The 19,949-nt window shown below is 41.7% G+C and overlaps 1 protein-coding gene across 2 annotated transcripts in view; it reads left to right on the top strand.

The window, feature by feature from the left end:
* CUBN (cubilin) overlaps nucleotides 1–19,949 on the top strand; it is a 494,825-nt gene that overhangs the window by 27,024 nt on the left and 447,852 nt on the right. Inside the window, exons 8-12 of one of the 2 annotated variants that reach the window (XM_033931276.1) lie at nucleotides 2,191–2,359; nucleotides 7,221–7,352; nucleotides 7,787–7,882; nucleotides 14,052–14,176; nucleotides 19,608–19,794. In XM_033931276.1, coding sequence (XP_033787167.1) covers nucleotides 2,191–2,359; nucleotides 7,221–7,352; nucleotides 7,787–7,882; nucleotides 14,052–14,176; nucleotides 19,608–19,794 — 709 coding nt within the window. Of the gene's footprint in view, nucleotides 1–2,190; nucleotides 2,360–7,220; nucleotides 7,353–7,786; nucleotides 7,883–14,048; nucleotides 14,177–19,607; nucleotides 19,795–19,949 lie in introns of both variants that reach the window. The other variant, XM_033931275.1, reaches the window with a different exon arrangement.

Below are 19,949 nucleotides of genomic sequence, written 5' to 3'. Positions count from 1 at the left end.
AATGGAGTTGTTGCACCTTAGAGATTAGTGAGGCCAGAAGGGATTCGGTGCTGAAGTTGGGTCTGAAGCCGAATTGGTGGGGTAGGAGGATAGAGAATCTTTCTAGGTAGGATGAAAGTTGGGAGGATATGATGGATTCTAATAACTTGGTTAGGAGGGGGATATTTGCTATTGGGCGGTAGTTTGATGGTATGGAGGGGTCAAGGTCGGCCTTTTTCAATAGAGGGGCCAATGAAATATGTCCCATGTCAGAGGAGAAGAGGCCCGATGTTAGGGCTGAGTTTATAAGTTCGGTGAGGGAAGCGATGGCCTGTGTAGAGGTGTTCTTGAATAGGTAGGAGGGGAAAGGGTCCAAGGTGCACTTGCAAGTTTTTAGTTTGAGGCAGAGTTTGGAGACTTGCGATTCGGAAACAAGTTCGAAGACGGTCCAGGATCTGTCGGCTGGAATGGGGGTGGAGACAGGTAAGGTAGGGTTGGGGTCAGTAGAGACCAGGGAGTTGTAGGAGACTGTGGGTGGTAACCTTTTCATTGAAGAAGATTGCAAGGGCATCGGCTGATATGGACGGTGGGAGCAAGGGTGGGTCTTTTTTTGTAGTTAGGGAGCGCCAGATGTTAAACAGTGCACTGATCTGGTTGTTGGATTTAGAGATCTTGTCTCCGAAGTTCTTCCTGGCTTTTTTTAATGTTGAATTGTAGAGCTTAATATTGTCCCTCCAGGTCTGTCTATCAGAGGGGGATTTAGATTTTTTCCATTTGCGCTCCAGAGCGCGACATTTCTGTTTCAAATCTCTGTGAAGAGGTAAGTACCAGGGGGCCTTTCGGGGGTAGGAGATGGTTTTAGTGGATATTGGAGCGAGGGAGTGGTAGGTGGACTCTGAGAGGGCGGTCCAGTTGCGCCAATGGGATTCGGAGTCTGTAGGTCTAGGGTTGGAGGAGAGTTGGTTGAGGAATTTGGACCAGAATAGATTGCTCGAGATTTTTTTGCGGTAGGTTATGGAATGAGAGGTGTGGGGTGGGGATTCAAGATGTGACATGAAAATGGGGAGGCAGGTGGTCCCTAGGAAGTGGTCAGACCAAGGGACTTGTTCCCAGCGAGTGTCGTCGATTGAAGTTTTGAAGGCGGTTTTTACACATCCTGATTGCTCTTTGACTAATGTGTATGTTGAGAAATTTACATATTCCATGATATGTTGTTCTGAAGTTGGCTTTTAGGGGAAGACATAGCTGTGGTATAAAACTGTCCAATTCACTTTTATGAATGATCATATAGATGTGATTTGTATATGTGTGCATACATTTTGAATGTCTGTGTTTGGTTCAAAACCCTGCTATTCAAAAAATCTATCCGGATACCTTAACCCTCCCCCTCTTCCCTCTCCTCCCTGGTAAATTCCCCTCCCAAAGCCTCCACTCTGGTAATCTCTTCCTCCTCAAAATACCAACCAAGAATACAGATCCCTAAAATGTAATGTAATCTTATTTGTAACTTATTTGTAATATTACCTAGAAATGTCCAGTCATTTTACTATCCAATTTGCAAGTTCTCCTGGAACTTATCCAGGTATCTTACCTCTTTTGTAACCAAAACACAATTGTAACGTTACTGGAAATGTCCAGTTAGCTCTTTTGTAATCCGCCTTGAACTGCAAGGTATAGGCGGAATAGAAGTCACTAATGTAATGTAATGTTCTCTTCTTTCTGCCAATGGAGTTACTACTACTTATCATTTCTATAGCACTACCAGGCATACACAGCACTGTACACCAAAACATGGAAGAGACAGTCCCTGTTTGAAAGAGCTTACAATCTAGTCAAGACAGACAAACTGGACAAAAATAGTGCATCAGTACTCAGGTGGAGGAATTACAAAGGAAATGATAAGACAGGTATAGGTGCTTCGCAAGTGGGTTGCAGTAAGGAATTGAAAGCAGTTTCAAAGAAGTGGGCTTTGAGTCTGGATTTGAATACTGCCAGGTAACAGTTCTTTTCTTATACTTTTATATATGTTTTATTTTAAACCACTGAGGTCTATTTTAGCCACGTAGTATAGCAAATTGTAATACGCCATAAATCTATAATGTTGTGTTCTGGATGTGTTTTTGAATGGATTTCATAGGCCAGTTCCTTTTCTTCTAGATGATTTTTTCCCCCTTTCCTGTCCTCACCTTAATCCATTCTCTCTTTTCCCAGCCTAAGTACAGTTGTGTCTGCGATGCTGGATGGATGTCGCCTACTGGCTCTGCTGCCTGCACTGTCGATGTAGATGAATGCAACGGCCCTGACCGCCGCTGTTCACAGAACCCTCCTGTACAGTGTTTCAACACACCAGGCTCTTATTACTGTGGAGCCTGTCCAACAGGTACTCTACTTTCCTCCATGTACAGGGCTTGTATTCAGGGGGTACTGAGTACTGGCACCTGCTAAAAGTGACCCATGGCTCTCAAATATAAATGAAAGAGCTCAGGCTCTACATACCAATTTGGTCTTCCCATAGGTTCTGTGGCTCATGGGCACCGGAATGTGGAGGGGGCCACAGGGGTCGTAGCCTTCTCAAAAATTTGATCCCTGGTAGTCCAGGGGAGTAGCGAGCAGGAGCAAACTTTCCATGCTCGGCGCTCAGCGGCTTCTTTGATTGGTTCCCATGAATTCTCATGAATCGTGAGAATTCATGGAAGCCAATCAAAGAAGCCGCTGAGCACAGAGCAGGCAGCGGCAGAAGAAATCAGCTGCCACTGACTGGGAGGAGGTAGGAGGATGGGGCAGGGTGCACTGCAGAGCCTGGGAGGGAGGGGGGCTTGGTGCAGAGTCTGACAGAGGTTGGGAGGGAAGGGATCTGGGTGCAGAGTCAGACAGGGGAGGGAAAGAAGGAAGAGGGCTGGGTGAACAGCCTGGCAGGGGTTGGGAGGGAAGGGAGCTGGGTGAATAGCCTGATGGGAGGGAGGAAAGAGGGCTCGGTGCAGGTCCTGACAGAGAGGGAGGGTGGCTGGGGGCAGGACTTGACAAGGAGGGATGGAGGGAGGGGGCTGGGTTTAGAGCCTGGCATGGAGAGGCTGGGTGCAGGGGGTAAGAAGTTGGGAAGGCAGGGAGGACAGATGCTCAGGGGGTTGGGAAAGACAGATACTGCACATACTTGGAGAGTGTTGGGAAGGACAAATGCATGGGCTGGGGGGGGGAGTTAGGAAAGGAGGAAAAGAGAGATGATGCACAGGTAGAGTAGTGGGAAGGAAGAGAAATAAATGCTGCTGGTGGGGGAGAGAAAAGGAACGGAGAATTGTTAGGCATAGGTATATGGCGTGAGAAGGAAAGAGAGATGAGGAAAGGAAGAAAGAGGGAGAATTGTTGGACATAATAGTGTTGGAGAGGAGGGAGGGAGAAATGTTACACTGTGAGGGAGGAGAGATGACCCAAATAAGGGAGAGATGTCAGACCACTGGAATGGGAAGGAGAGAGAGATGCCAGACCACAGAATGGAAAGGAAGGAGGGGAGAGAGAGATGCCAGACTGCAGAAAGGAGAGGAGAGAGATTTTAGACCTCGGGAAGAGGGAGGGAAGGAGAGAGAGATGTTAGACCTTAGGAGAGAGATTCCAGACTATGGGAAGGAAAGGAGAAAGATGCCAGACCATATGAGGGGGGAAGGGGACCATGGGAGAGGGATGAGATGGTGCATAGGGATGGAGGGGAAGTGGAGACAGAGGGATGAGATGGTAGACAGCGAAGAGTGTGATAGGGAAGGGTGCAACAGGGAAGAGATAAGAAGAAATGTTTCTTATGCATAGTTGGGAGTAGGGGAAAAGAAAGAGGGAGGAGATAGTACACATGGATAGATGGGAAGGGAAGGCATGGAAAAGCAGATTTTGAGAAGAAAGCAGAAAAATGGAAGAAAGCTAATGCTAAAGTTAATGCTAAAGACGGATGTATGGCAGAAAGTGAAGGAGAGAAAAACAGCAAATGGATAAGGTGGCCCTGGATACACAGTTAAGAGCACAGACAGAAGGAAGTGCAGCCAGAGACTGGGAAAGATGATTTGAAAACCAAAATCATCAGACAACAAAGGTAGGGGAAATGATTTTAGTTTCAATTTAGTGATTGAATTGTGTCAGTTTTGAGAAATTACATCTGCTGTCTATATTTTGCACTGTTCAGGAAGAAATGCATTTGTTTCTATTTCTCTGGGGGTTGTACTGTACTGTACTGCTACAATTAACAAGAAAAAAAAGGATTTTTTTTGCCTTTGATGCTTGAGCGGTAGAGTGTGGGTTCACCTCTCCTATTGTCTGAAGCGTTTTCTTTCACTGGCTTATAGTTATGGTGCATATCAGTTTTCATTAATGGAGTGAGGTATTTTTTTTGTGTTTTCCCTCCATTTCCTAATTCGCCAGTAAGAATGGGAACATACAGTATGTAATATTTTATAAGATATACCCAGAGGCAGTTATTTTAGAAGCACTATTTATAATTTGGATGTTCATAACCCAGCATTTTTACATACACTTTGACACACTAGTTTTAGAAAGCTAGGATATTCATATCCAAATCACGAATATGTGTATTTAGCAAGGGGGTATTGTCTGAGTGTGTTGTGGATAGGATTAAGGTGGAGCTAAAATACATTTATTTATTTAAAACCTTTTTATACCATTTACAAAAAACCTAAATGGTTTACATCAATTATAAGCATACATAAGATAAAAACAAACTATATCATAAAATCAACATAATTAAAGAATTTCTTCTCTTCAAATGTCACCTAATAAATCACAAGATTACAATAGCAAACATGATTAAACAGATTCTTTTCTTCAAATACCTACTAATATATCACAGAAAAATACATTACTAATTTTAGAAGGGAAATGCATATCTATGTCCTCCAAGATCAATGTTAAAATTTACGGCTGCTCCGGAGGACATCTTGTTATATCAAGATGCTTGTTTTGCGCAGCACTCTGTTGCAAGAATTAAGGGGTGGGTCAGCCCCTCAGTCTCTCCCCACCTCTCAAAATTATACTGGCAAATGACATTTGACTTTGTGACAGCTTGGGAAAACACATGTGTGTGGTTCTCTAAAATGGCAGATACCAGGGTTCTTCAAAAAGTTTCCGCACTTGCAGGAAATGGCTGGGGCGGGAGAAGTGGTAAGAGGGCCTGTCGTGGTAGGACACTGGGAAAATTGAATCACAAAACAGGGTGAGGGTCTAGAAAAATGATGTAATTTACTTTTGAGATAATTAATAAATACTTTTTAAAAATTTAAAAGTGCGGAAATGTTTTGAAAATCCTTATTGTTCTATCCAATACTTCCTCATTTTATTTTAAGAATTGTAAACCTTCCCATTTCCCTCCTGTTCCATGGCTTGCCAATATGTCCTTCCCCTTGTTTTTAATTAGTCTCTCTTTTGTTAAAAATTTTGTATGATGTAAACCGCTTTGGTATGTAAAGTGGTATATCAAGCTATAATAAACTTGAAACTTGAATCTATCTATCTATCTACAGTACATATATTTATATATGTCTATGTGTCAGCATATACTGTATACACGTATGCTCCCATATTGGCCTATTAACACTTATAAAATGGTTGTTCCCACCACAAGTAGGCAGCGCATACACATCCAGTCCTACATCAGCAGCTCCTGTTCTAAAATAGTAGCGAAATCAATAAGTCTTAATCTGGGCGTCTCTGTTCCTATTTCTAGGTTCCAATCCTGAGCCAATTCCATCATTTTTTAACCCCCCCCCCCTGGAATGTTTACGTATACAGTGGTAGTTTCAAGAAAAGGCACCAAGTGTTAGGCACGAAAAAAACCTGAGCACTAAGCAAGTATTCTATAATGGCCAAGTTGGGCACTGAAGCCATTATAGAATAGTAGCTTAAATTGTATTTGAGCACCTAATTTTAGGACGATCATTTATGCCATGTCAAACACTAGAGTAAAAGCTCGCAGCTAAATACTATCAATTGTGCGCAAAACTGACACTAGTCTATAAACTTAGGCCATAAACAGTGCCGTTTTCACCTTAAAAGCGGTTGCCAATCACGTGTCAATCACATGACGGTACCTCTGGCAAAGGTAGGCACCGGAAATATAGGACAAGGTTTTCAAGGCCTACGTTTACAGCACCTACCTTTGATGTGAATTGCGCCTGCATAGGCGCTTCACAGTGCCTAACACCACTTCCAGTGTTAGCCACGCCTATAGTGGTATTAGGTGCCGTAAAGTGCCCAGAACCGTTATTTTTGGGCGCCAGTAGGCACCTTGAAATTTGTTTAAACAGCGTTTTGCATTTTAACTTAGGCGCCGGTAGGACCTACATTGCAGGCGTCATTTTTCTTAGGGTCGTTAGCCGTGATTCTGTTAACAGTGCCTAAGCGCGATTGACATGCAGCCAGCATCCTTTTTTTGTTGATGCTGCCGATATAGGCGCAGTTTACAGAATCTGGCCTTTACTGCTGCTTAGCACCACTTTTGTGTGATAATTTTTAGGTGTACCCATTTAGGCCTCTGCCCTGTCTCTCCCTTCCCTCCTCCAAAGGACTTACTTAAGGTTTAGTTTAGTTTAGTTTAGTATTAGCAAAAAAAAAAAAAGGGGTGTGGGTGGGTGTGTGGAAGAGGAGTGAACCATTATTCTAGGACACCCCTCTGTTTAATTGGGAGGAGGGGAGTCTTTCCTGACCAACTAAGCAATGGCATTCAGCAGTTAAACATGTGAGTTAAATGTTCAAGTGATCTGCAGAAATACCAAGTATAACTGGAAACATCTAACTTAAACCTTTCAAGTTATAAATGAACATTCAGTGGCTGTACCTAAATGGACAATGGTGCTGAATATTAAGTTATTGATGAACCAAATTATATATTGACCAGGCAATTGCATATTGAGCTCTATATTTTCATTAGTACCAGCATTTGCTACTCTTGCTGATTTATAGTAAATCAAAGTTGGACAAAAATGTATTCTGACCTCATAATATGTTGCACCAATGTTTGATCCACACATTTTACCCATGTTACTTATTTGCCAGTACACATAAATAATTTTGTTTATTTTGATTCATAATAACATGATTAGTATTGTTATGCACTTATTCATGTTTTTATTAGCAGTAATAATTTGCAGTTATATTATTCATCCGCATGAAATGGCGTTGTATACACAGAGATAATTCTAATAAAGGCAAGGTCTCCATCATGCTCTGCTCTGATGTGTCTCTTCTAGGCTGGCAAGGAAACGGTTACAGCTGTCAGGATATCAACGAATGTGAGATTAATAACGGAGGCTGCTCGGTGGCTCCCCTGGTGCAGTGCATGAACACGATGGGATCTTATCACTGTGGCCCTTGTCCACCAGGTAGAATGACAAATGTAGTCCATGTTGAAATTCTGTATAGGCCACCCAACGTTGGGTGTAATTTGGGGTGCGGAGTGCAGATTAGCTAGGGCGAAAGCAATCATTGGCATTAACAAGCACTTCAATAACAGTAATAAGGAGGCATGAATCAAATTGGCTCTTTTCCCCATTCTATAATACCTGTCACTGAATTTCATAGGGCACAGCTCCAAAAGGGGTGTGGCCACAGAAGGGGATTAGGCAGTTCAGGGATGTTCCCAGAAATTAGGTTTGCTATTATATAACACCTGCATGTGTGTGTCTAACTACCATCAGATGGGCGACAGCATTTACACCAGCCTTAGGCAGGCATAAGTGCTCGCGCTCAAAGAGAGGCACAAAGGGCATATTGGACATCTACTTCTTTTAATGTGAATTATTTTTGCTATCATTAGGTTATCGAGGAGATGGTCGAAGGTGTGCACAGGTTGATGTTTGTTCAGTAAATAATGGAGGCTGCCATCCATTGGCTTCCTGTGCGCCAAGTCCAGGTAATGGATTTTACCTGCAGATATAATTTTAAATTGTTTTTTATCTATTAACTTTCACTAAGAAGAAAGACCAGACTCAAGAATCAAGTATTTATTTTGTGTAGAATGGGTAAGAGTAAGTTGATTTTTCACCCTTTCAAAAAGTACAAAACTACACTCAATGAAATTACACGGGAATACTATTAAAATAAATATGAGGAAAAATGTTTTCTCTCAAAGAGTAGTTAAGCTCTGGAACTCGTCGACAGAGTTGGTGGTTATAGTGGTTAGCGTTGCTGGGTTTAAGAAAGGTTTGGACAAGTTCCCAGAGGAAAGGTGCATACTCTGCTATTGATGCAACCTAAGGGGTGGGATACACTATAGCAATATCTTCTATATTACAACTGTTTATTAACAAAAGTCTTCAGGCCCTCAAAGGTGCCACCAGATGCTCAATTATGTCTCATAGCAACTGGCTTTATGCCCCCTATCATCATCGGGTCTCTTTAGTTTTTTAAAGTTTTTTTTGTGCAATGCTATATTTTCGTGTTAATTCAATAAATAGTTGATAAAAGTTTGAACTTATCTTGGGTGGTTCAGCCAAGAGGGATAGAGTACTGCCAACATGTTTCACCCTATTCGGGTTTCCTCAGGGCACAATCCCTACAATAAAACATAACTTAAGTGCTCAATGCTTACCAAAATTCATTGCATCAACCAAAAACAACTAAACTATTGGCTTACCTCAGAACTGTGTGTGCTCTATACGACGTGGCCACCCGAATGAATGATCTAAGATCATTCATTCGGGTGGCCACGTCATATAGAGCACACACAGTTCTGAGGGATTGTGCCCTGAGGAAACCCGAATAGGGTGAAACATGTTGGCAGTACTCTATCCCTCTTGGCTGAACCACCCAAGATAAGTTCTAACTTTTATCAACTATTTATTGAATTAACACGAAAATATAGCATTGCACAAAAAAAACTTTAAAAAACTAAAGAGACCCGATGACGATAGGGGCATAAAGCCAGTTGCTATGAGACATAATTGAGCATCTGGTGGCACCTCTGAGGGCCTGAAGACTTTTGTTAATAAACAGTTGTAATATAGAAGATATTGTGGGGAGGGCTATAGGGTATCCCACCCCTTAGGTTGCAACAGTACGCATTCTTCTATAAATATTTTCCATCTATAAGCCTATATACTAATACTCTGCTATTGAGACACATAGGAGGAAGCCACTGCTTGTTCCGGGATCAGTGGCATGGAATGTTGCTACTATTTGGGTTTCTGCCAGGTACTTGTGACCTGGATTAGCCACTGTTGTAAACAGAATATTGGGCTAGAATTTCCATCGGTCTCTTATGTGGTTAAGTGTCTACACATGTATATTCTAATACAAAATTGGGAATATACACATACATTTTTGAACAATCTGAATACCTCATATCATGTACAACTTTGCAAAACTGGCATTTTCACATGCATGCCTTTTACCTAGGGACAAGTGCTCAAAAATGGTCTCCAGTATCTGGTAATAATACAGGCTATCAATGGTGATTTAGTGGGCACTAAGGCACGGATTCTATAAACAGCACCATGATTGGCAGCTACACACAAAAGTGGCGCCAATTACATCAGTCTTGCGATGGCGCTGTTTGCAGAATTGCGGGCACATCACAGATAGCCACTGGAAATGTAGGCCAGGGTTTTAAAGGCCTACATGTCCAGGATCTATCTGTGATGAAAATTACAACTACAGAGGTGCCTACCGACATCTAAGGGGTACTTCTGGCATTAACTATGCCTATTTTACCCTTAGGCACCGGTGGTGTCTCTGTAGTCGAAGTTCTGGTGCCATTTGTGGAGGTACCATCTTTTTTTTTAATGATATTTTAATTGCTTTAAAATGATGCAATTATTGTGTTGATTAAAGACAATTAAACCAATTAAAACCAGTAACTTTAGGACACCTAGCAGCACTCTTTATAGAATTTGGGCCTAAATGAACTAGAGCACACTTTTGCAAAAGAGAATGAGACAAACAAAAAATGCATATCCCTATGTCTAGGGTGGCAATGTGAAATATTGTTTACATTAATGCTAAAATAAACAGAACCGCATGTAACTTGAGTTTTCTTCATTGGGGTTCAAGGTAAAGCTCTTTTGTGAAGTCAGCACAGTGGTGCATACAACAATAAGCCATGCATCCTTCACACTGGGAACACTCTGGAGGATTTAACAATAAGGGTTGTGATTAGAGTCCAGGATAATGAACAGGAGTTGAATGGAGACTGGATTTCCTTAGAAGAAAAGGACCTTTTTTTCACTGATTAAGTTAGTGTTCATTAATCACAAAGCCCTTTGGGAATCCACAAATTCAATTGCAAAAGAAAGCTCAGTATAGAAATTGTTATTCATTCAGCATTTACAGTATTGATCCAAAGAAAGCCCGTAATGATATAGACCATTCATTTTTACTGAAGCATCATATTTTTCCCCTCTGAATATTTGATCTAACTACTACTTTTTATTCCTTCTTTTCAATTTGCACTTCTTGTGAAGATCCAATCCAATGTTTCAGCTAAAGGTTCTTTCCCATCTGATATGAAGGACTGGTTAATGCTCTACATACATTTTGTTACATGGAAAGATTTGGTAGCTGCAAAGCAGACAGTTAAAAATCCTTGGCGGTCTTAGAGATGTGCACAGCAAACGTTTGGTTCAGATTATTTTTGGTTTATGTACTCATTTGGTTCATTTTCTGATTAATTGCTTGGATCATTCAGATCCACTATGGTCAATGGAACAAGCAATTTTTTACTCTGTGGGGGGGGGGGGGGGGGGAAGTCTCCATCCATTTTAATCAAACTTGCTTTGAACATACTAGCAAGCATCTGCCATACATGGTGATGTCATGCCAGATATCAAGAGTGGCATGAAGACTCCATAGCACCAAAAGAGGGGCAAAGGGTGATTGCATCTGCATGAAGCCTCTAAGCCACTGTGAAAGGGACTGAGGCTCCAATGCACAAAGCTCTGACACCACGTAAAATGTACTGTGGTGGGAGCAATTATTATTTAGCGGGTGATGTTCAGCACGAATAGTATGCAAATTATATGCATGCTATTCGTGCGAAGCAGCCCGGTAAAGGAGGGAGGAACTGTGCCTAGCACCTGCTAAGAAGAGCAATCGATAGGCAAAGCTCTTCCCCCCCCCCCAATACCTCCTGACAGGAAAAAAACATTTTTCTTCTGCCATTGCTTCTTCTCTCTATCGGTTCAGCTAATTGTGAAAGGGGAGTCCCCAATCAGTTAAATTGCCAAAATTGTCAGGAAAAGCCCAAATCTTCCAGGTGTAGGGCAAATATGCATCAAGAGGATTTGTCAGATTTAGAGTTTTGTGGGAAGATGAACACATTTCAAGGATGTGTGAAGGAGCATCTGAGGATTTCCATAGGGTAGTGTTTCCCAAGTCGGTCCTGGTCAGGTTTTCAAGATATCCGCAATGAATATGCATACAATGGAGGCAGTCCATGCAAACACAGACAACTGGCAACTGAATTAAGGGCTCCTTAATTAAGGGCGGTAGCGGTTTTAGAGCGCGCATAGCGCATGCTGCATTGCCGCACGCGCTAGACACTAATGCCACCATTGAGCTGGGGTTAGCTTTTACGTGTAGTACAGAGAGCAGCGCGCGCTAATCTACAGCACGCGCTAAAAACGCTAGCGCACCTTAGTAAAAGGAGCCCTAAGTGATTTAAAAAAAATTGCAGAAGCTGTTTTTGAATTTAAATGTTAAATGATTGTAAGACACAATAAACTACACTCCAGTAAATATACAGTATACTAATAATCACAGAGAAAATCTAAGGTCTCCTTTTATTAAGGTGCGCTAGCGTTTTTAACGCACGCAGCAGATTAGCATGTGCTAACCCTGCGCTACGCGGCTAGAACTAACGTCAGCTCAATGCTGGTGTTAGCGTCTAGTGCACGTGGCATTGTAGCAAGCGCTATTCCGCACGTTAAAGCCCTAACGCAGCTTAGTAAAAGGAGCCCTAAGTAAAGGAAAAAAGCCTCAGAAGGCACTCAGATCCTCTAGCTCTGCTTCATGCCATCTATCATGGGTTTTTCTTCCTGGAAAAGCGGAGACTTAGAGGAGACATGATAGAAACCTTCAAGATCATGAAGGGCATAGAAAAAATAGACAGGGACAGATTTTTCAAATTAAGGGGATCAATAAGTACAAGGGGGCACTCAGAGAAATTGAAAGGGGAGAGGTTTAGAACAAACGCCAGGAAGTTCTTTTTCACACAGAGGGTGGTGGATACATGGAACGCGCTACCAGAGGATGTGATAAACAGGAGCACGCTACAGGGGTTCAAAGAAGCTTTGGATAGGTACTTGGAAGACAAAGGGATTGAGGGGTACAGATAAGAGTAAAGGTAGATTATAGGGATGGGATTAGAGGTAAATTCCAAAATTAATCAGGGACCACTGTTCAGGCACTAGGCCTGATGGGCCGCTGCGGGAGCGGACCGCTGAGCAAGATGGACCTCTGGTCTGACTCAGCGGGGGCAACTTCTTATGTTCTTATCATAGGCAAAAAAAAAAAAACCCTTCGTATTCAGACCAGCAGACAAAAAATGACAGTCATAAACAATGCTTATATGCTGAAAACTGTTAATATTGCACAGAGCTGCTTTTACTACAAAAGACCGTGGATACAGATGTTCTGGAGATAATTTATTAAACACTGGCATATAAAACCATGAAAATTCAATTAAAAAAAAGTACAATGATAAAAAATACTGTGATAAAAATCCAACCGGACCCTTAGCATTTTTTTGCTACTTCAGCTTGTCTGCGGTATTCTTTGCTCACATGTTTAAAGACAATAGACTGTTTTCAGTCCAATTCTTTATATGTGAGTTTGCAAACCATTGGACCCCTGAGGAAGGTGTGTTCGCCGAAACACGGACCGTGTTGGGTCCGATTAGATTTTTATCACAGTATTTTTTATCATTGTACTTTTTAAATTGAATTTTCATGGTTTTATATGCCAGTGTTTAATAAATTATCTCCAGAACATCTGTATCCACAGTTTTTGTTTTCATCGGTGGATCATTGGGTCTCCCCATTTTTCTTTGTGGTACTACAAAAGAGCAATCACAAACAGTTGCTCATATGTTTTGAATTGTTATGCTGCAAAAGCTCCTAGATAATACAAAATAACTTTAATTTGCTTATCTTGAGAAAACACAGGATCCTGGGTAGTTGTATTCTTATGCACACAGACGGTCATAACGTTGACAGACTCTCGCATACGCAATGTACATGTCATCAATTCTAGTGCATACTTACGATGGGAATTTTTAAATATAAAGTAAAATTCTGGAAACTCTCATGGCACACCCAGAATCTCTTCGGGCCATACCACTGTGCTGTGACACAGTTTGAGAGACACTGATCTAGCATATCAGTCTCATTTAGACAGGACCAGCATTTCCACTGCATTTCAAAAGATGCCACGCCCTGCTCTTTTTTCTTTGAACTAGGAAAATGCTGTGAAAGTGGTGAATTTTACCTTTACCCACTTTGCATGTGGAAATGCAGCTATTAAGGTCCTCTTTTACAAAGGCGCGCTAAGCATTTTAGCACGGATTTAGCATACGCTAAATCAGCACGTGCGCTAACCCCTAACGCGTCCATAGGCTAACATGCACGTGTTAGCATTTAACGTGTGTATAGCACATGATAATATTTAGCGTGCTCTAAAAAGCATAGCGCACCTTTGTAAAAGAGGGGGTAAAATCTATAGTATCTTTTCAAATATATAACTTTTGTGGTTTTTGCATTTTTATATATCCTTAATTTGTTCTCACTTTCAATTTCTGCTGTTGTTTCTTTACTCCTAGATGAAATGATGTTTAATATTGAACGTGTACAGCTGAAGTAGTTGTTTATTCTTATAACAGCTTTGTTTTTCATTTCAAAAACCTAATTCTTCATGCATGATAGTGAAACTTTTATATATATATATATATATATATATATATATATATATATATATACTTTCTGAATATGTGATCTTGATTTTTGGTCTCTGGATGAGCACGTTATTTTACTTTCCCCATATTGTAATCATGATTATCACAATGGCTCACTATGTCTCATGTCCAGAAGGCAGTCCAACTCCTGTCTGCATCTGTCCTCCCGGCTATTCTGGAAGTGGCTATGGAAGTGTTGGCTGTACTCCTGTTAGTGATATCTGCCAACGCCGAAACCCATGTGTGAATGGACAGTGCATTGTAAGTATTGAATTTTTTCCAATAAGTGGAAAATCATGCTTAAAGCTAGAAGTTTTACTTTACACATTGACATTGGAAGACTAGCATTTGCAACAGTTCACCATTTCATTGACGCTTCTTTCATTGTAGTGTATGATATTTAATGAATAACACATGTAGGACAGCCTTCACAAAAATAAATAAGAACATAAGAATTGCCATACTGGGACAGACCGAAGGCCCATCAAGCCCAGTATCCTGTTTCTAATAGTGTCCAATTCAGGTCCCAATTACCTAGCTAGATCCCAAGTAGTAAATCAGATTTAATGTTGCTTATCCTAGGAATAAACTGGATTTCCCCAAGCCATCTCAATCATAGCTTATGGACTTCTCTTTTAGGAAATTATCCAAACCTTTTTTAAACCCTGCTAAGCTGATTTCATAACACTCTCCAGCAACGAATTCCAGAGTTTAATTACATGTTGTGTGAAAATATATTTTCTCCGGTTTGTTTTAAATCTAAAACTTAATAGCTTTGTCACATGTCCCTTAGTCTTAGTATTTTTGGAAAGTATGAACAAGTGATTCACATCTACTCTTTCCACTCCACTCAGTATTTTATACACCTCTATCATATTATCCCTGAGTCACTCTAAGCTGAAGAGCCCTAGCCACTTTAGCCTTTCCTTACAGGGAAGTTGTCCCATTCCTTTTATTATTTTTGTTGTCCTTCTCTGTACCTTTTCTATTTCCACTATATCTTTTTTTGAGATATGGCGATCAATGCTCTGTTGGTGCTCCACCCAAATGTTTTTCCCTCTCCATATCTGAAATTCTCATGCCAGCCCCTTATCCAATCCTTCCAACACACTCCCTCAGCTTGGGGATTCCTGGCACACCACCAATTCAATTCCTTGACTTCCTGTACCACCCCTGGTCACATCCATCAATGTCTCCATGATATATCCTTCTGATACCCCTCAATCAGCCAAACCCATTAGGCCCCTCCCCCAATGCAAATACCTGCCTACATGGATCTATCCAAAGCCTCTATCCTCGCTGCCCTCTGGTTCTCCCCCATTACTCTCAGGCCTTGCCTAGATGTAATCGGTGGTGTTACAATGAGATGGGGTGGGAGCAATCGCATTCTGCTCCTGGCTATCTTTGCAGTATTACTGCTAGCATGGTGGCCATTTTGGGAGCCAGAACTGGACAACTTGGAGCAGAGGGAGATTGCTCCTTCCCCACCCATTGTAATCCAATGATTACCTCCAGGCCTAGGGATGAATGGGGGATGAGGAGAGGTTTCAGATAGATCTATATGAATGGGGCTTTGTGTCAGGAAAGAAACCTATTTGATTTGGCTGAACAGTGCCTTCAGATGTATCCATTCAGTTCTATCTCATTGTCAAATTTAGTTTAGCTAGCTCCTCATAAGCACTAAGGGCAGGATTCACTAAACCTACAAACCATGCACGATAGGTTTCCTATTGCATGCCAGCCGACTGATTCAGTAAAGGCCTGCATGCAAATGGAGATGATTGTTAACATGCCCCCTACACACCAATCAGGGACTTCCCTAGACCCCCTCCCTAAGGAAGTCCCTGATTGGCTGAGGTGCCCCGGCCCCTCCAAAGGGAGGAGCCTGAGGCACCTCAGCCAATCAGTGCCGGGGCGGGGGCTTAAGGCCCTATTGGGGCGGCGGCTGGCTGGAGAACAGGAGGAGGAGGACTTTCCTCCTCCTACCGAAGATTTTCAGCAGCGTTGGAGCAGGAGGAGGGTCTGGGCACCCCTCCTGCTTCCGAAGATGGGAGCTTGCCTCAAGGAGCAGGAAGGACCGGGCACTCCTCCTGCTCCCAACAATTGAAAGGGTACCGGGGTGGGTGGTCCAGGCCTGACCGCCTGGGCAGACCAGGGGGTGGGGTGGGATGCCTAGGAGCAGGAGGGACTGAGCACCCCTCCTGCTCCCAACTTTGAGGTCGGGTCGGGTGTTCCAAGTCGGGGGGGGCCATGCTGGTCGTGGTGGGGGGGGTTATTCAGCCTATGGAGCAGGAGGGACCGGCACCCCTCCTGCTCTTAATGTTTTTAAAGGTACAGGGGAGGGGGGGTCTGGCCGGCCCTGCCTGGCCTGACCATGGGTAGACCGGTCAGGTGCAGTGGCTCTCCTGCTCCCCCCTTCCAGGAGATCTTTCCACCCAGACTCTCCTGTTCTCTGCCGCCTTCCATGCAGTGCGAGCCCGTGGGTTTAAAGCAGGGCTGCACTGCGTAGTGCGTAGTGCAGCACCATTTTAAACCCGTGGGCTCACACTGCAGGGAAGGCAGCAAAGAGTAGGAGCTCAGGGCAGAAAGCAGGGCTGGAAGATCGAGACGAGTAGGCAGGAGACACGGGGCAGAACAGGGCTTCTATGGAGCTTCTTGAGTTCAGCAGCCAGCCCAGTTGGATCCAAAATTTTGGGTTGCTGTCCAATTTGTATGCATTTCACCTCATTTGCATGCACAGATTCCAAGTGGATCGCAGGGGAGGTGAGTGAATCAGGCCGGATGGAAATTTGATAGTTAAGTGGTCGCAAACTGATCGGTACACGATCGGTTTGCTTAGTGAATCTGGCCCTATCTTCCTAAAATCATTCAAAGTCTATTTCACTTGTTATCTTCATCAGCTTCATCATATTCCTCCCCTTCACCCCTAAACTTGATAAAGCCATTTTGCAGTTCCTCCTATCACGATATCTTTTTTTAAAAAAAACCTACTGTACTTTCATTTTACTGTATTGTCTATTTTTTCTTCCTTTTCTACCTTTGCTTTCTTGGTTACCTTATCAGCTTTTCTTATCTTTCCTGATATTGTTGCTTATCTTCCTCTCTCTGTGACCTCTTGTAGTTTATGAAGGCTAACTTCTTTTTTATTATCTTTTTTTATCCCCTTCTTTTCAGAACCATAGCATCTCCTCTTCCTTTCCTAACATAAAAGGTCTGTTGCCCTTAAAATATTTCCTTTCAGTTCTGCCTGCTGTTTTTCTGCTTCCTGCTAACATTCCCAGCCAGCTAATAACTCCTTGAGATATTCCAGCATTTTGACGGTTAGTTTTGAATAAATTCTTTCCATACTTATCCTAATATTGAACCATATATTTGATGATCACTGGATGCCAAATCAGAAACACTCTCCCCATTCGTAAGCACCAAATCCACTAGGCCTCCTCCTGTGTGGGCTTCATTACTAGTTGCTGGAGCAGTTCTTCCTGTCAGTAATCTGTACTTCTTGACAACACCTCAGCATCCAGCCTTTTAAAATCACCTATTAGTAACATCTCTCTTTTCATAGCAATATTACGAATGCCTTCAATTAAATCATTGTCAATCTATGCCTGTGAAGGAGATCTATATAAACACGCCAGTCTAAATAGAGGTTTTATTCCTTCTTTCCAGATTAACCCACAGTGCCGCCTCCTTACCGGACAAGCTTTCTAATTCTGTTTCTTTAATATTATTTTTAACATATAGCGCTACTTCTCTTCCCTTACTTTGTACCCTTTCTGAATATAGTACAGTCATGGTTCTTCATAAAAAATATATCTCTGTGACCACCATTAAATCTAAGTCAGCCTCTCTCATCACAGCCTCTAGATCCAGAACCTTATTTCCCAAACTATAGGTATTAATATACACTGCTTTCCTTTTTTCTCCTTTCTATAGAGGTATTTAGGCCCTACCACAGTTTAACTAACCAATCGGGACGTACATTTTTTAAAAAAAAAATTGATGTGGCGGACAGCACCTAAGTTGAAGGTGTCATTTGTGCATCTACAAATGTGTCTAGGCATGCCTAATAATAATAATAATAACTTTATTCTATACCGCCATAGTCGGATGACTTCTAGGCACAGTTCACACCGAAGAGAGCTGGACAATCAGCAAATTACAAAATGCAAATAGGGAAGGTACAACATATTATACAAGAAATAGGCAGAAGGAAAATATAAATTTAGTAAGCTTGATGAGTCTTGGCAAACTCTCCTCAAAGACTGAGTCCTGGCAAATAAATATATTTTGTTTGCAAAAATTGGCCTATAAACAGGTTTACACATGCATGTTTATGCATTATAATAACAGCTCCAAATTTATAAATTCAAATATGCCTTTTTCTGTCCTCGCCTCCTCTTTCTCACCCCCCCTTTCTCTTTACCTATTGTCTCTGTTGTGTAACTGATGTTTGAGTGATTTTATCTTTCCTGTAACACATTGGGCTCCTTTTACTAAGCTGCGCTAACATTTTTAGCGTATGCTAACCCCGCCCTACACAAAAAATACTAACGCAAGATCTATGGAGGCGTTAGCATGTAGCGCGCGCTAAAACCACTAGCGCAGCTTAGTAAAAGGAGCCCATTTTTTTCTTTTCACGTAAACTATTTATTTTAGATTGTAAACTGCTACGTTGTGTTCCTTACAGTTAATAGCGGGAATGGCAAGTACTAAGTAAATAAAATAAATACATGAGTTTCCATAAATCATAAATACAAAGAGGATCATCACATAGGCATTGATATAGGAGAAACATTTAATATTACATGCAATATAGCAATAACAATGCTTCAAAGGGCTGATAATCTTGATGCCAACTGCTTTTTTGGTTGTGAAAATATCACAGACAGATGAACACACTGGCTCAAAGTAAGTCAGATGACCCCCTACAGCAACCCCCATAGAAGTACCCTATAGCAATGCCAATGTCTCTCAGGGCTGTTAATTACTGTCAATGTTTCTAATGTCTTTTCTGGAATACTTTTTGTAACTTTAGTAGTTTTTACACAGGTGTTTACTATGAATATGGGCCTCGCTAACAGTTTCTTACTGTGTGGCAGCCGCAAGACACAAACCGGCCGTGTTTTTTGCCCATCGATTTGTTGTACTTTTTCCTCGATACCTACAGTTCTCACAATTGTGACTTTATCGCATCTGGACCCCTGATGAAGGAGTGTTTCTCCGAAACACGGCCCGTGTCAGGTTCCGCATTTTCACACATGAGAGCCACTATTGAAATCGCTATATTTTATTAATTTTAATAAAGCAGCTTGACGCTTGGTACATCGTCTCTGCAGTTTTTCCTTTTGTTTTACTATGAATATGGGTCCAGTTCTGTGAATTTTTTTTCACAAAACCATCAACCACAAAAGTAATACAAAACAAAAATAACACAAAACATGATTATTTGCATGAGCATCTCTTTCATGGAAAATTCACAGCTAGCATATATTATGAATGGCTGCCAATGGGAGTAATTGAAGCTAAGTCCTCCGGTATCTCAATTATCATGGCCTGACATTTGATGCCCTCAGAAAATTCCCAAATGTCTCAGAAATTATGCCTAATTATCACATATTCTGCTCTCAGTTTAATGTAATCTATTAAGTAATTCAAAAACAAATTTTTTAAATATGATTTCACCTTGAAGGCTACAATGTCTGGTTACATTTGTCTGTGTGATCCGGGCTGGACAAGCACCAACTGTACAGAGAATATCAATGAATGCTCCAGCAACCCTTGCCAGAATGGTGGCAGCTGTGTGGATGGAATTAATGGCTACTTCTGCAACTGTACGAATACCTGGACTGGACCTCAGTGTCAGACTCCTCAACAAGGTAACATTTCATTGCAATATATAAAACAAGAGAAATGAAGTAAATGTAATGTAATGTAATTTATTTCTTATATACCGCTACATCCATTAGGTTCTAAGCGGTTTACAGAAAATATAAGAAATATACAGAAAATATAAGAAAGGTACTTAGAAATT

The sequence above is a fragment of the Geotrypetes seraphini genome, chromosome 2 (genome assembly GCF_902459505.1).
Source record: "Geotrypetes seraphini chromosome 2, aGeoSer1.1, whole genome shotgun sequence".
Taxonomy (NCBI): domain Eukaryota; kingdom Metazoa; phylum Chordata; class Amphibia; order Gymnophiona; family Dermophiidae; genus Geotrypetes; species Geotrypetes seraphini.
Note: the sequence above shows the minus strand (reverse complement) of the source record. Positions and strands in the feature narration are given on the sequence as shown.